The sequence below is a fragment of the Pteropus medius genome, unplaced genomic scaffold (assembly GCF_902729225.1).
Source record: "Pteropus medius unplaced genomic scaffold, Ma_sr-lr_union100, whole genome shotgun sequence".
Classification (NCBI taxonomy): Eukaryota; Metazoa; Chordata; class Mammalia; order Chiroptera; family Pteropodidae; genus Pteropus; species Pteropus medius.
This window is the reverse complement of record NW_024349227.1, coordinates 700371-714667: the sequence shown is the minus strand read 5'-3', so window position 1 is coordinate 714667 and position 14297 is coordinate 700371. Positions and strand designations below refer to the sequence as shown.

The window sequence follows — 14297 nt, the reverse complement described above, 5'->3', positions numbered from 1 at the left end:
ATATTTCTTCCAGACTCATTGTTACTTTGCTTTTTACTGAAACTGGGGAGGAAAATAGGTAGTGCAGCAGCAGGCAAAAGGAAAAACAAAGATTCTTCTTCCCTGAGTTGATGGAGCCCCCCTTCCCCCCATCGAGGGATTTAGAACAACCCTGCCTTAGGTTTAGCTTATGGAAATTGGCCCAATTCCACATAGCACGATCATAAGCATGCTCAGAGGCTGCGTAAGGAGGCAGCACAGCGTGGTGGAAAGAGCGTTTGAGTGGGCGTGAAGAGGGCCAGATTCTCACATTAATAATAGCTAACATTTATTGAGCCTATCTAGATTCTGTTCTAAGCACTTTTCACAGATTGTCTCATTATGAGCCTATTTTACAGATGTGAAAGCTGAGGCATAGAGTGGTTAAATAATATGACCGGGGAGTGGAATCAGGATTCAAATCCTCTTCTAGAGTCTGTATGTCTCACCTTCTTCCGATACAACATATGGTCCTAGAAAGGATCCTGAATAGTTGTGTGACCCTGGAAATGTCATTTTAACTTTTGAGGGCTCATCTGTGAATCTGAGGGAGTTCATGTGGATAATTTCTGATAGAGTTTCTACTTTTAATAATCTATGTGAAGAAAACACAGCTATATTGTCTTATTCTTGTTATGTGAAAGCTTAGTGTTTGTTGAAACTAAAATTTGGTCTAAGTGATTCAATAATTGTTAATTTATGGCTACTGGGTACAAAGCTGTGGGCTGGGCACTGTGGAAGACAGAAAGATGCTTTAAAAGTTATAATCTGTCTCTTTTATTAGTTTTAGATGGTTTCATATCTTAGTAGCTTTGGGATATTTTTTTAACTAAATTCTTCAGATAATCAAACCGGCATCTAATTGAGAAACCAGTTGTGTTTCAGAAGGCTAATTCTAAGACAGGTATTGGGTCTCAGACTGAGTCAGGTTTTTAAAATACAAGGAGAATTTAACTACACCCATTCACTTTTGGGTGAAGGAGCTACAGGGGAGATTAGTTTTTATCGTGCTAACAACCTCAACGTATTCTTTAAAAATGGAATGTGATGGCTTTGGGAGTCACTTATACTAAAACAGTATCATTATAACTTAAATATCTATTAATAACTTAGAAAGGCAAATTCAAAGGAAAAAAGATTTGCTATGTAATAGCTACATATTTTGAAAACAAATTTCTGTTTCTGGCAAGCTAAATTCAAAATCTAATTTGCTCTAGAGTTACCATGAAGTGTGGAAACCTCTTGGCTGAGATAGAAAAAAGTTGATTTTGAACTAGAAAAATATAACTTCAGAAATTCTATTTCTAGTAATGCCTTTGAGATGGAAAGAGTTGTATTCAGATAGACTCAGATGTCAGATTAATGTCCATCTTTCTCAGTAGATTGTAAACTTTTAAACTTACTGTTTTGTGTACTGCTATATTCTCAGTCAAACCACAAGTGTTTGACACATTATAGGTGTTCTATAAATATTTGCCAACAAATTATTATTGCTTTCTCCTTAAAATCCAGCATCCCCCACCCCACCCCAACATCTGGTAATTGAATCTGCTTCAAAACATCCTATCAGCTACCTTGAGAGGGCAAGTTACTTAGCACCCGTCTTGGTGGTGGGCTCCAGTCCTTAACCACTATTTTCTTTATTAATTCCACAGTTACAGTATACCCAGTCTTTTTAAACCTGTGTAAAATGACTCAGTAATGAGTTGTAAAGTGAAATCTGTGAGTTATAACTACCAAAAAAATAGAAGAGAAAAAAATAGGAAATATCAGAATGCACAGCAAATAATAAGTACTATTCTAAACACACATTATACTGGATTGTGATTTTTAAAATGTATTTTTTTGAAATCCTGCTCTGCGTTATTATCAGAAGGTAAAAACGCTTCAGGTGTCCTTATAGTGGTGGCTCCCAGCCTACCTCTAGATAAAAGATTTGCAATTCAATATATTTGTGTGGCCATGAGCTAGCCAGAGTATGAACTCATGACTGGAGCACAGCTTTCATAGAGCCATCATGTGGTATCTTAGTGAGTGAAGGCTGAATAGAGAGTCCCTCTGCATATACACAAGTAGTGTGGCCAAGGAGAAATCTGAAGTCATTCCTGGGCTTTGACCTCCAGTGTCACTACCCTCAGTACCCACATCCTCACACTGCGCCACTTATTTTGAGAGGCTGAGTTGGGTTAGGGAGAGGCCACAGTGCCCACGATCACCTAACACTGGCCTTGGAGCCAAACAGCCACTCCTTTCAGCCCTGTCCTCCCCACCAAAAGCATTTCAGGCAGATCTCCAGCTCATGAAGCTTGGCCTCTTTGAAGTGGCGAGTGAGTGCCCCCGAAACTGTCACTCTACATCTGGTGGCGCTTCTGCTGCCAGAGCCTCATATAGGGTTTATGTCCCTTTCCTCTGATGTCTATAAATGTAAATTCATTTTTAAACTGGGTTTTTTAAAATAATTGGTCTCAGAAGTATCTTTGGGATGGGGAGGGGATGCTAGCACTGGTAGAGTAAGATCTAAACCCTTGAAAAGTCTTTTTTGGAAAACTGCTGACACAGGCTCATCGGCAGAGAACTAAATGACCCTACTTGTTTCTACCTGCTGACAGGCTCAGCCTTGGCAGGGACTGAAATTAGCTCTCACCGCATGGCACAGACATACCTACCTCTTTTTTTTTTTCTTTCTTTTATACAAATGAGGGGTAATTTTGTGCCCGTCGAATCATACAGCTTTGTAGTATCTTCCTGATGAGGGCTGCTTTTAAAATCCTTTCATAATCAGTGTTCTTTGGGAAATGCTAATAGACATACTCATCCAAGCCCCGGAAATGTATCGATCCAAAGATGAGTGACCATCCTAGTGTCCCAGCAGCCCAGACCATGTAGCCTCTTGTTCTCTTCTATTTCTTTAGCTGTATCCTTTCGGGGAGTGAGGAAGCTTTGGAACGTTAGCCTTGCGGAAATGAAATCGTGTGTTTCAGTTCTGTTGTCCGATGCTGTTATCTGTCGGAAAAGGAGGATTCCCTACCCGTTTTGTAAGCACACAGCTGGCAGGAGCTGTTGCAATCTCACTGCCTTCTGATCAGCCCCACCCCAGCAGGAGGCAGAGTGGGGGCCCCGTGAAACACGCATTAGCCAAACCGTGGTGGTGAGTTTCAAAATAAAAGATCCCTGCCTGAGCACACCATTGCACTTCCTATCCCACAGAACCAGCATTGTTAACTGTGTCACATCTCTTTTCTAAATTTAGGCATCTTTTTTTTTTTCCAGGCAAAGATTACTAGGCAAACATTTAAGAGAAAAACTTTGCCCAAAGTAATTTTTTCCCTCAACTTCTGTTTGGTTTCCTGCAATGTTTAGATGACTCATTCTCTTCCAAGAAATTTTAAAGAAAAGAGACGTGGACTGTGTGATAGCACACAAAGACCACTCTGTAAATTCTCTTTCTCTTCCTTGCTTAGAAACCCCTTGCTTTGTTTTGCGGGAACGGAAAGCCTCTGCAGTCTTCGTGGTCATGTACTTGGCCTCATCAGGTTTTGTTGTTCCCAGGAATAAATGTCCCCCTTGTCTTTGGGCGGGGCCCTCCTGAAGCTCCCCGGCTCCCACCACCCTTCCAGAGCCGCCAGCACGGAAGCCCTTGCTGCACTTGCCCCCAAAGGCATAGAGTTAAGTTTTATGAAATAGAGAATGGGTGGCCTTTTGTCATCTGGAAAGGAGAGGCACTAGCTATTTCCTGCCTCTCTCTTTGGGTCAGAATTGCTCTGGATTGCTGGGGACTTGCTGTGGGCTTTATGGGAGACTAACTGGGCCGGCAACACGAGTGTCCCCAGCCCAGCCCTTAGCCAAAGGGGAGCCTGAAGTCAGGATCCCTTCAGCATCCGGTTCAGATAAACAGGGATAATAGTCGAGTCTTCCTTTTCCAACTAATCAGTACTACATGAAAGGAAACATCTGCCTGGGCTAATTGCTGTTTTATTGGTTATGTTTTTTTCTCTCCCTTCCCTCCCCCCACCTCCCCTGGGGGATAAGTTATTTAAGTCATGGGTAAGCATCAGGGTTGAGGACTGGGAGCTTTCTCCTGTAACCTCTGTCATTTAAACATAAGGAGGTAGTAAGGGAGAGTGGGAGGCTGGCAAGGGGAGTCGGCCCCAAGGCGGTAGGGCAGGGCACTTGGAAGTGATACGACTGGTCACTTCCTGGCCTTGTTGCTGACTCGGGCTGGTTGGTGAGTCATTTTGCCTCACTTCACCTCTTTGGACCTCTCCTGCTTCAAGGGAGTTCAGCTGTGCTCACGAAGGGAAGGAGAAGCCGGTACATGAGCTCCTAGATGAAATGCATTCCTTCATGTGGCTTCTTCCAGTGGTTGAAGTCATTGGATGAGAGACATTGGGAATGGTAAATTTAAGACTGGCGAGATACTCCTGCAGCCATTCATTTCGTAGAGCATCTCGGTCCCTGAGGAGAACTTGCTCATTATCTTCTAACCTGTAGATTGAAGTCGACCAGCCATACGCTGAAATGGGTGGTGTTTGAATCTAACATGGACTCAAGAAGCCAGGCAAAAGATCATGAAGAATCAGAGAATGGCAAGGGTTGGAAAACACCTTAGGACTGTTTAAGCCAAAGACTTTCATTTTACAGAAAGGAAAATACAGGCCCAGAAAGGTTAACCAAGTTGTTCACAGTTATCTCCTTGATGGTGGGAGAGGAGCTGGGACTGCAAGATTCTTGTGACTGCTAATTCTGGGCTCCTTCCACTCCTTTCCACACTACTGGGTATGAAAATTCATGTCAACTCATGACAAAGATCACACATATGTTATATTCCATAATTAATTCCTTACTAGAAAAATGGCAAAGTATGAAGGAAAAATGAAAACGACTGATAAGCATGTAAAAAAAAAAAGGCTCACTAATGTCAAAGGTCTGCAAATTACGGTAGGATACCGTATCAATCGTCAAGACAAAATAAGTGAAATAGCATTCTTGTATGTTTTGGGTGGTATTGTAAATTAGTACAGTTTTTCTCAAGGATAAATAAGTAGTCTCTGACTCAGCACTGTTACTTCTAGGATATAATAACGAAAGGTATGTACATTGATTATGTACAAAGTAATTTAATACAGCATGTTTTATCGTGAAAATTTGTAAACAGAGTATATGTCCAAAAACAGGAGCTGCATCAGTAGACTTATTGTAATGTTATAGAAGACTATACTTAGGGAGATGTTCACAACATACATTTAAGTAAATAAATTACAGCATGCATGATATAATCCTAGTTCCGTAAAAATCATAGTTTAGAAAAATATATAGCAAAGTCTAGAGTGGTAGAAATTGAGTTAGTTTTTGTTTTTTGAAGTTTTCTACAGTTTTCTTATTTATTGCAACAAACGTATTCCTTCTGTAGTCAGAAAAAATATTTTTCAAGTCATACATCTTGAAAAAAAGCAAGATATTAAGTGATTATATGTCTGATATACAAGACCTTTTCCTTTCTTTGCCTGGAAACTGAGCTGTGCCAGGGTTAGTATTATACATTCTGGTCGAAGGGCATTGTTGGTATCTGATTTTTAGTAGAAAAGAACTAGAAGGAGCTGGCAGAAGATAAAACAAGGGCTTCCCCTCTCAATTACCTGGTGATGCCAATCAGTTTTACCCCTGCTCTCTTGGGCTTGGCACAGAACACTCAGTGTAGAAGGCGCGGCTCTTCCTTCCTGTTTCCTCATTCTTCTCTAGCCGGCTGTTCTGTGTGGTTAGAGGCCAGCCCTGGGTGGCAGCAGCAAAGCACTCGAGAGCTACCACTGCTTAGCATTAACCAACTGGCGACCCCTTCACATATATTTTCAGAATTGAGTAGCGTTAGCTAATCTCACAACCAGTCATTGTTGAGGTGCCACTGTCCTGGGAGTTTGAGGGAGAGATAAAGCAAATGAGAGGGGTAACTCCTACTTGCTTGGAGGTTCCTATTTAGTTAGGTACTTCAAAGTCCTTGGATGTTTATGTACTTCTTCCTACCTCATCCTATTTCACATCTTACTTGCCTCCACAATTCTCAAGAATACTTGACTACAAGTCTCCTAGAAAGCTTGTTCCACCTAACAATAGTTGCTAGGTAGGATATGGCTTTCAGGCCTGGTCTTTGGGGACCAATTGAAAAATCAAAGGCTACAACCCATTTTCCCTCCACACGATTGACTTTGCTAGGCTATGAAAGGAGCACATTTCATTTTATTAAAACTCTTCGAGTAATCTGACCATAATTGGGTCTGATCGGAGTGGTTATCTGATTTGCTGGATTAAATATGGGCCTTAATTGAGTCAGTGTTATTTGTAGAGCCAGCACTGCTCTTGCCTTTGTTGCCCCCTCCTCCGTCCTTCTGTTTCCCAATTAACCTTCATTCCTCTTTCTTTGCAGAGTAAAGAAGTCGGCCAGCAGCTCCAAGATGATTTGATGAAGGTCCTGAATGAACTCTACTCGGTAAATCAGATGGGTCGCCTGGCTCTTTAACAAGCAGGGAGAAGCAGCATTTGGCCGTTCCTGGCCAGAGTCATGTCAGCAACAGAACTGAGCTGAGGTTGAGGACAGTGCACGGTCCCCAATGGCGGTGCCTCCACCCATCTCTTCTTTCACACTCTTATTTTCAAACCTGAATGAGCCACAGAAAAAACCCCAAAACAAAACACTTTCTCAAAAAAAGATATCAGCTATACCAGCTAACTCTTGCTTCATTTGGGGGCATAATCGCTATAGACCAGCGAAGGCCTACCTCGCCACCACAACTAACCCCCATTAGCAGCAAACCAGGGACCCCGAACCTAACGGCAAGGAACACAGCCTGCTTTGCACCATTAACATGTGCGTGTTGGAAAAGATTTGTGGTTCAAGGTTTTGCATCAGTTCTTGAATTGATCCGCCTGTTTGAGACTAGAGCAGGTGCTGGGAAGCAGAATCCTAAATGCTCGGAATATGAGGGACCAGTTCGGGCAGAGAGAGCTTTGCATCACCTCCCTGAGGTTTTATAAAGTCCAGACCTCAGTAAAGAGTCAGGCTTCAGGCTTGGAGAAAAAACACAAACTGTTCTGAAATGACTGGCGCTTCAGGCACGTGATGCCTGTTGTTGTGTGTTTCTTCATGCACTGGGAAGTGGTGGTGGTGATTCTTGCTCTCACCGTGTTCCGTTAATTACAATTAAAACACACATGCACACCAAAGAAATTCCTGATGCTGTACAGGGACTATTTCGATTGTGCTGCCAAAGCTTTCCAGGGCCCCTTCTCCAGCTGAGCTGTGCCAGGCCTCTATGTTATTCTGCAGGGTTGCCCCATCCTGCTTTGGAGGTGAAATTGATTTCCTGTGTTTACTTGCTTATTCACTGCATTTTTTTCTTTGTTTCTCTCTCTCTCTCTCTCTCTCTCTCTCTCTCTCTCTCTCTCTCTCTCTCTCTCTTTTAATTCACAGGAAGACAGGCAGTGGTGACATGCATCACAGGCATTTGGGATCAGAGAATTCCATGTTCTTGATCCAAGAGTCTAGGTGTGGCCATTTTGTCATGGCAACTGTTAAGAAAGTAAATAGGGTAGAGAAGTCATCAGACTTGTCTCCAGTGATGCTCAGTTTGTTTGGAATTTCTACTGTGACTCTTCTGCTCCAAGTAGATAGAGAGTACCCTTTGGTTTAGCTCCCAAGTTTTCATTTCTTTCAGATGAAGTTAAGGCTTTTTAAAGATAGGAGCATGTTGACATGGACTATTTTCAGACTGGATGAGTTTCTTGAACCCCCTGTCTTTTTAATACTTTACTTCTGTTCTTTATTTTTATAGGATCTTCTAGGTACCAAGAAGAGCTATTATTACTCCTTTCTTCTGCAAAGAATTCACTAAGATAAAAAATGACACACGTAGTCATTAGATGAATCCTTTTATTTTTCTGTAAGCATCTTGGGTCTCTGCTATGGGCCATTTCTGCAGAACAGTAAGTTGGATAACCAGCAAACCCCAAACTAACTTAAATCTATTGTGCCACTTCTGCAGTTAGACCGTAGGCAGCAAAGGAAGAACAGTATCTAGGGATCTGTTAGCATTACTCAGAGTCCTAGATCTCCTAATATTCTAAGATTTAAAAAAATAATAATTACAAGTGAAAGGGTATGATTTTTGTTGTCGTGAGGAAGAAAACCCTGGCACTTGCTGTTCTGGTCTGAGGAAGGCCGAGCTGGCACCTCGAACTGCACTCTGCAGGCATCCAGTGTCAGCCAGTGCTTTACTAGCCGCTGTAAGGCCATAGACAATGCAGAGCATAAAATCTTCTTATTGGTGTGCAAACTAAGAATTGGCTGAGCGTGGTACCTCTGCCATCAGGTCAATTGACACACACTTATAATCTGATCCAAGGCCAAAATAAAATTTGATATTTTCTTGTAGTAGGTAATAGGAAGGAAAAAAAGAACACTTTCAGAGAAGGCAGTAATTCTCTGGTACAGTGATTCTCAGGCATGGTGACTTTTTTCCCTCAAGGGGACATTTGACAATGTCTACAGACATTTTTGGTTGTAATAACTGGGGCAGAGGAGTGCTAGAAGTCAGGATACAACTAAAATCCTGCAATGCACAGGACGGTCCCCCACAACAAAGAATTACCTGGCCTAAAATATCAATATTACCAAGATTGAAAAACCCTGACCTAGTAACGAGAGTCTCCTGAATTAGGCAGCCCAGGTTTTACCTGGTCTACCACTAGCCATGTGACCTTCAGGGATGCTCCTAACCTCTATGATCCAGGTCTCCGCATTCTCCATGTACTGGTATCTCACATCCTGGGAAGCGGGGGTACTGGAGGAGTCATACTTCCTGAAATATCAAACTATAGGTAAGGGTCAAATGAATTTTCAGATTCTATAGCCCATTAGGAAAGAATAGAATTATGGGTTGTTTCTTCTGAAGGGTGAGATAAGCATAAGACTGGTCTGAATAAAGCACCGTGGCCTTAGGGCAACCAGCTATCCCAGTTTGCCTAGGACTGAAGGGCTTCCTGGGTCATGAGACTTTCAGTGTTGAATCCAGGAAAGTTCTGAATAAACCAGACCCATTGGTCACCGTACATGGGACAGTGGTTTCATCAAGTAGGAACTTGGGACCATTGTATGCCGTCTTGGGGAAGCTATCTGCTACAGCAGATATTCTCTCTCTCTCTCTCTCTCTCTCTCTCTCTCTCTCTCTTGGGATTTAGAAGAAACCAAGGGAGGGCTTCTTATATAAGGAGCTTATCTGCTGTTCAGGAAGGCACAGAAGGGTCTCTCATTTCAGTGACCCTGTAGGCAACAGAAGTTATTTGCGGGCATGGGATAAAGAAAATCAAAGGTATAAGCAACCCTCTATATTCATTGCTCTTCTTACCTTGCATATGCCCCTAATGTCCATGAATACTTCTTTTTGGAAGACTGATTACCCAAGGATTGATAATTTAAGTACGTTTGAACCTTGATGATCCAAAGAGCAGGGCCCAGGTGTTCCCATATAAAGATGCCTTTGGGCAAGAGCCCCAGACTCCTGCCCTAAGTGGCCAGCTTCCCCTCTGTACCTTCCTCTTTTCGCCTGACAGGCTTTTGATTTCCCTGACGTGGCTTCTGTGCCAGGGGCTTCTTCCCACAGCTGCTACTCAGAGAGCAATCCAGTGAGCCTTCATTCTCCTCCACATAACAAGCTGGCTAGTTTGTAGGCCATGGTGTAAGTGGTTTTCATTTTCCAACTGATGATCTAGGAATGCCTTTGAAGTCAGAGCACACTGCTTCCTGAAGAAGTCTGGAATTTTCTGCCTCACTTGTACTTAGAGGCTGTGTCTGGATAAGCCGGGCAGCCCTATCTCTAAGGAAGGAGGGTATTTGGGGGCACTGAAGCCCTATGGATTGGCTGAGTAAGAAGAGTCAAAGAAGCCCTAGAATTGAGAAAGAAGGAAGAGGTGTTGGGGCATGGGGGATGTTGGTGCCCCAGAGGTTTTATGCTTCTGTGCTCCCCTTGATTATAGTCCCCTGGATTTGGTGCAGCGGCCGTCTGCTTGCAGAGCCACTTCAGACTGGTATTTAGCACCTGCTCTCTTGAAATAGTGTCAGTTAATAGTCCCCCAACTCTGCTTGCCTGTGTCTCTAGCACTAGGCACTAAGTATACAAAGACAAATAAGAAATGTCCCTGAACTCAAGGCATTTAGTTTTAATAGAAGACAGAGAAATAAAGCAGCAAGAAAAATACATGTCTGCACAGAGCAGGGGCATGAAGCCAGGCTCCCTGGAGAGATTCTTGAATTGAATCTTAATTGCCAAGAGCTCTTTTATTGTTCTCTAAATGTTCCTTTTCTGTTGCATCCTGTTCTTGTTTCATAATGTAATGTCTTCATGTCTCATTAATCTAGCTAGAGATATTATTGATGGGTTGTTTTCGAAGTTTTCTTTCTGAATACTTTGTTTCTCCTAAATCAGGGGTCCCCAACCCCTGGGCCATGAACCAGTACTGTCCGTGGCCTGTTAGGAACCACACTCCACAGCAAGAGGTGAGCAGCTGGCAAGCAAGCGAAGCTTCACCTGTATTTGTAGCCACTCCCCAGCAGTAGCAGCACTACCTCAGCTCCACCTCAGATCATCAGGCATTAGATTCTCATAGGAGCACCGGTCCCTGGTGCTGAAAGGGTTAGGGATTGCTGCTCTCAATTGCTTATTTTGCTCTTGGTCTTTCATGTTAGACATTTTCCTTAAATGTCTGATAATCTTTAGCTGCCTGCTTATATTTTAAAATTTGGCACTGAAAACCTGGTTGCAGGTTCTATGTAGGGTGATCTGACTGTGACCTTGGGAAGCCTCGATATCAGTATTTCTAGGTCTTTTATCTTGAATAATCAGATTCCTTAGACAAGGCTCTTTTGATTTTCTACCTATGTCTTGGAGCCAAGTTGTGAAGAGATCCAGGCCATCCCAATATTTATTATAGAATTTTCAGTTGATCCTTCTGGTTTAAGTTCAGCAGCCCTATCCTTAGCTGAGCCAGGTAGGTGTCTGTAGACCCTCCTGAAGAGTATAAACCTCTAGTCTTCCACGGTGGAGGGGGAGGGTTTGGGATCTGGGAGTCTAACCATCCTCAAGCTTTCAATAGTTTCTCTTGTTTTTATTTCTGCCTTCATCCTACTGCCACCAGTTCCTCTTAGGTCTTCTGTGATATAAGTCTGCTTGCTTCTTGGTTCTCCTTCTGGTTTAGGGTTCCGTAGGTCAATTACTATCTGCCTCTTAATTTTCATCTTCTACTTTTATTCTTTCTGTTTTCCTCAATATATATATATATGAAAATAATCCTAATAAAAACTTTTCTGTTATTTTAGTGTAGCTTGGGGAAGGAACAGAGCTAAAGACATGAATTCAATATTTAGTTTTTCAAAGTAAAGTTAATTCTCTTTGTAGAATCGAGGATTTAGACGGCTGAGTTTTTTCCCTAGTTTGTATTTGCCTCACTATATATACATGTATATATGCATATATACATATATGTGGGTATACACACACACACACATACACACAAACATATACATATAAAACTAACTCCAAGTTCTGTTTCTCCAATTGTTTTGACATCATTTATTCAAGTTACAGCCTTTGGATGCTTCAGTTTTCCTTTGAGTTGGAGGGCACAAGTTATACTACTCCTGTATTTCCACAGAAGAGAGATTCCGTGTCATTAAGTCATTTGAGCAACAAAATTGATTGTGAAACTACCACCGTCCACATGACTATATTCCCAACTGTGGAGAAGAGAACATGAGAGAAGAAGTGGTGCTTACCTTTAGGAATTTATAGTTTCTTAGACGAAGGTAGCGCTTTACGCTTTTAAAGAACGTTCTTTAAGTTCTCCAGGGGAAAGGAGCAGTATAAATTGATTTTTATTGCTTCACGTGTTGTCTTGTTGGCACTGTTTCTTTGCGCTTTCTTTGTCTTGTGTTTATTCATAGTGTTTCCTATTTATTTATTATGCATCTTCATGAAATAGAAAATGACCTTCTTAGCAATCATCCACTTTTATGACTGTTCACTCAAGCTTTTGAATCCCTTGGTCACATTCCGGTACAAAGAGAAAAAAAAGGAGCCTCCTGTCCACCTTTCTTCAGCCAGGATACCAGATGCCTGTTTCTCACTTCTTAGTCTGCCTGGAAACCTAGAGGGCCATTTGAGTTACTTAGAAGGGTTTTCAACACTGTCTATGATAAATATCACTTTTCCTCTGTAGAGAATATAAAGAGTAGATCTTATACTTATGGGAAATGATGTCAGGTTCAGAATAAGGTGAAGCTGATTTAAAACATTTTGCATCCAAAATGAGACATTATTTAAAGTCTAATGTACTTTGATTTTGTCAGTGTCCCAGTATTCTTCATTCCTTCCTCTACCTCCAGCTAATCCTAAATGATTAATATACCCTCAAAGTCCCTCTAATCCAGGATTTGTCAACTCTGGCACCATGGACACATTGGGCCAGATAAATCTTTGTTGTGGGCACTATCCTGGCATAGGATGGTTAGCAGCCCTGGCTTCTACCTGCTAGATGCCAGCAGCAAGCTCCAAGTGTAAGAATCAAAAATGTCTCCAGATATTGCCAAATGTCTCCTGGGGGCCAAATTAGCCCCTCGTTGAGACCACTCATCTAACTCGAGTTCATAAATGAAACCAGTTTCTCTTTTCAAGCCTCTCTTGACCAAACTTAACCTTTTCTTCCAACCAATACAGCTCTGGTTCTATGTAGGGGAGAGACACTGGTACTTAGTGGCTAAGGATGTGGACTTTCTGTTCTGACAAACCTGGGTTTGAATCCTGATTTAAACCATTTACTAGTTGTGTCACCTTGAGTGTGATAGTTAATCTTTTTTTTTTTTAACACCTACAGCACCTGGTCTTCCTAGGTGGTCTCCCATCCAAGTACTAACCAGTCCCGACCCTGCTTAGCTTTCGAGATCAGATGAGATCGGGCATGTTCGGCGTGGGATGGCCATGAACTAAAACTAGTTCATTTCTTTGAGTCTGTTTCCTCGTCTTTAAACATGGAAATAGTAACATGTCCTTCATAAAGTTGTGAGGATTAAATGAGGTGACATACGTAAAGTAAAGCCCCTGACACACAGCATGTACTAAGTGGTAGAGATTATTATTAATATTATACACCTGTTCTCCTCTGTTGTTCAGTCCTGCCTCCACATACACATTCATACACCCTAACTCCTACACTCTATAATTCTCCTCAAAGAAATCTCATGGCGTCAAAATGTCAGTCTCTTGAACTTTAGCTTTCTTGGTTTGTTATCAAGCATTTTTAATTCGCAAGTAGAAGCTAGAGGCTCCCTATGTAGAAACAGAACGTTCCAGCAGGGAGGAGCAGGCACCTTGTGGTTGGAAGTAGTATGTTTGGTAAGACTGGAAAGAAATATAGTTCCAGGCTCCCCAGCCTATGAAGAAAAGGGACTAGACTCACCACAGTTGCTTTGATGCAGAACTGGAATATTGTATCCCTCTCCTTTTATACTGCTTCATTCCTGCGGCAACTGCAGTTTCGTTTCATATGGATTTTATTCCTTCTCAGGCTCTTACCTGAATTCTTGTGCGGGTTTGTAGTCTTTATAGGGTTGTCGTCCAGACCATAGGAGTGTTACAAGGATGAAATAAGAAAATTCATGAATAGCAACTTGGTACAAAGCCAGGAATATACTAAGTGCTTGGGAAATGATAGCTGCCATTGTTACTGCTACTGCTTTTCTGGTTGCTGTGTGAGAGAGTGTTTGATCTCGATAAAGCAGACAAGACAGATCCCCAGGATGCTCGGCCAGCACAAAGCTTTTCTGAAGCCTTTTCTTCTTCCCCATTTTAAATCTGAAAGGTCCAAAAAGCACAGGCTGTGCTGTCCTGTTCAGGGTTCCTAACCAGGCTTTGCTCTGGGGCCTGAGTGGTGGTGGTATCCTCTACCTACCTGACTAGGCGATAGAAATTCCTTGGCCGATATAAAAGAGTAATGACACAAATGTTAACAAATAGAAGTGAATAATACATAATGGAAGACGTGGAGTCATTTTAATAAAAAGACATGTTGGCTCAGTTCAGATCCTTTGGAGAAGTCTTTAATATATAACGTTAAACACCACTCCAAACACTTATGAATTTCTCCCTTAAGGATATGACGATTTTCTCCCTTAAGGATATTGCTTCAGGGGGAGAGGTCCAGCTGAGTCTGTTAGTCTGTAAAGCAGAGAATTGACCCCG

The 14297-nt window shown here is 42.1% G+C and overlaps 1 protein-coding gene and 1 pseudogene across 10 annotated transcripts in view; one reads left to right on the top strand and one right to left on the bottom strand.

The window, feature by feature from the left end:
* SRGAP2 (SLIT-ROBO Rho GTPase activating protein 2) overlaps positions 1–14297 on the top strand; it is a 229612-nt gene that overhangs the window by 149021 nt on the left and 66294 nt on the right. For all 10 annotated transcript variants that reach the window (XM_039881736.1, XM_039881737.1, XM_039881735.1 and 7 more), the window contains exon 5: positions 6437–6499. In XM_039881736.1, the coding sequence (XP_039737670.1) occupies positions 6437–6499 (63 nt within the window). The remainder of the gene's footprint in view (positions 1–6436; positions 6500–14297) is intronic.
* Positions 12925–13043, bottom strand: LOC120618022 (uncharacterized; annotated as a pseudogene).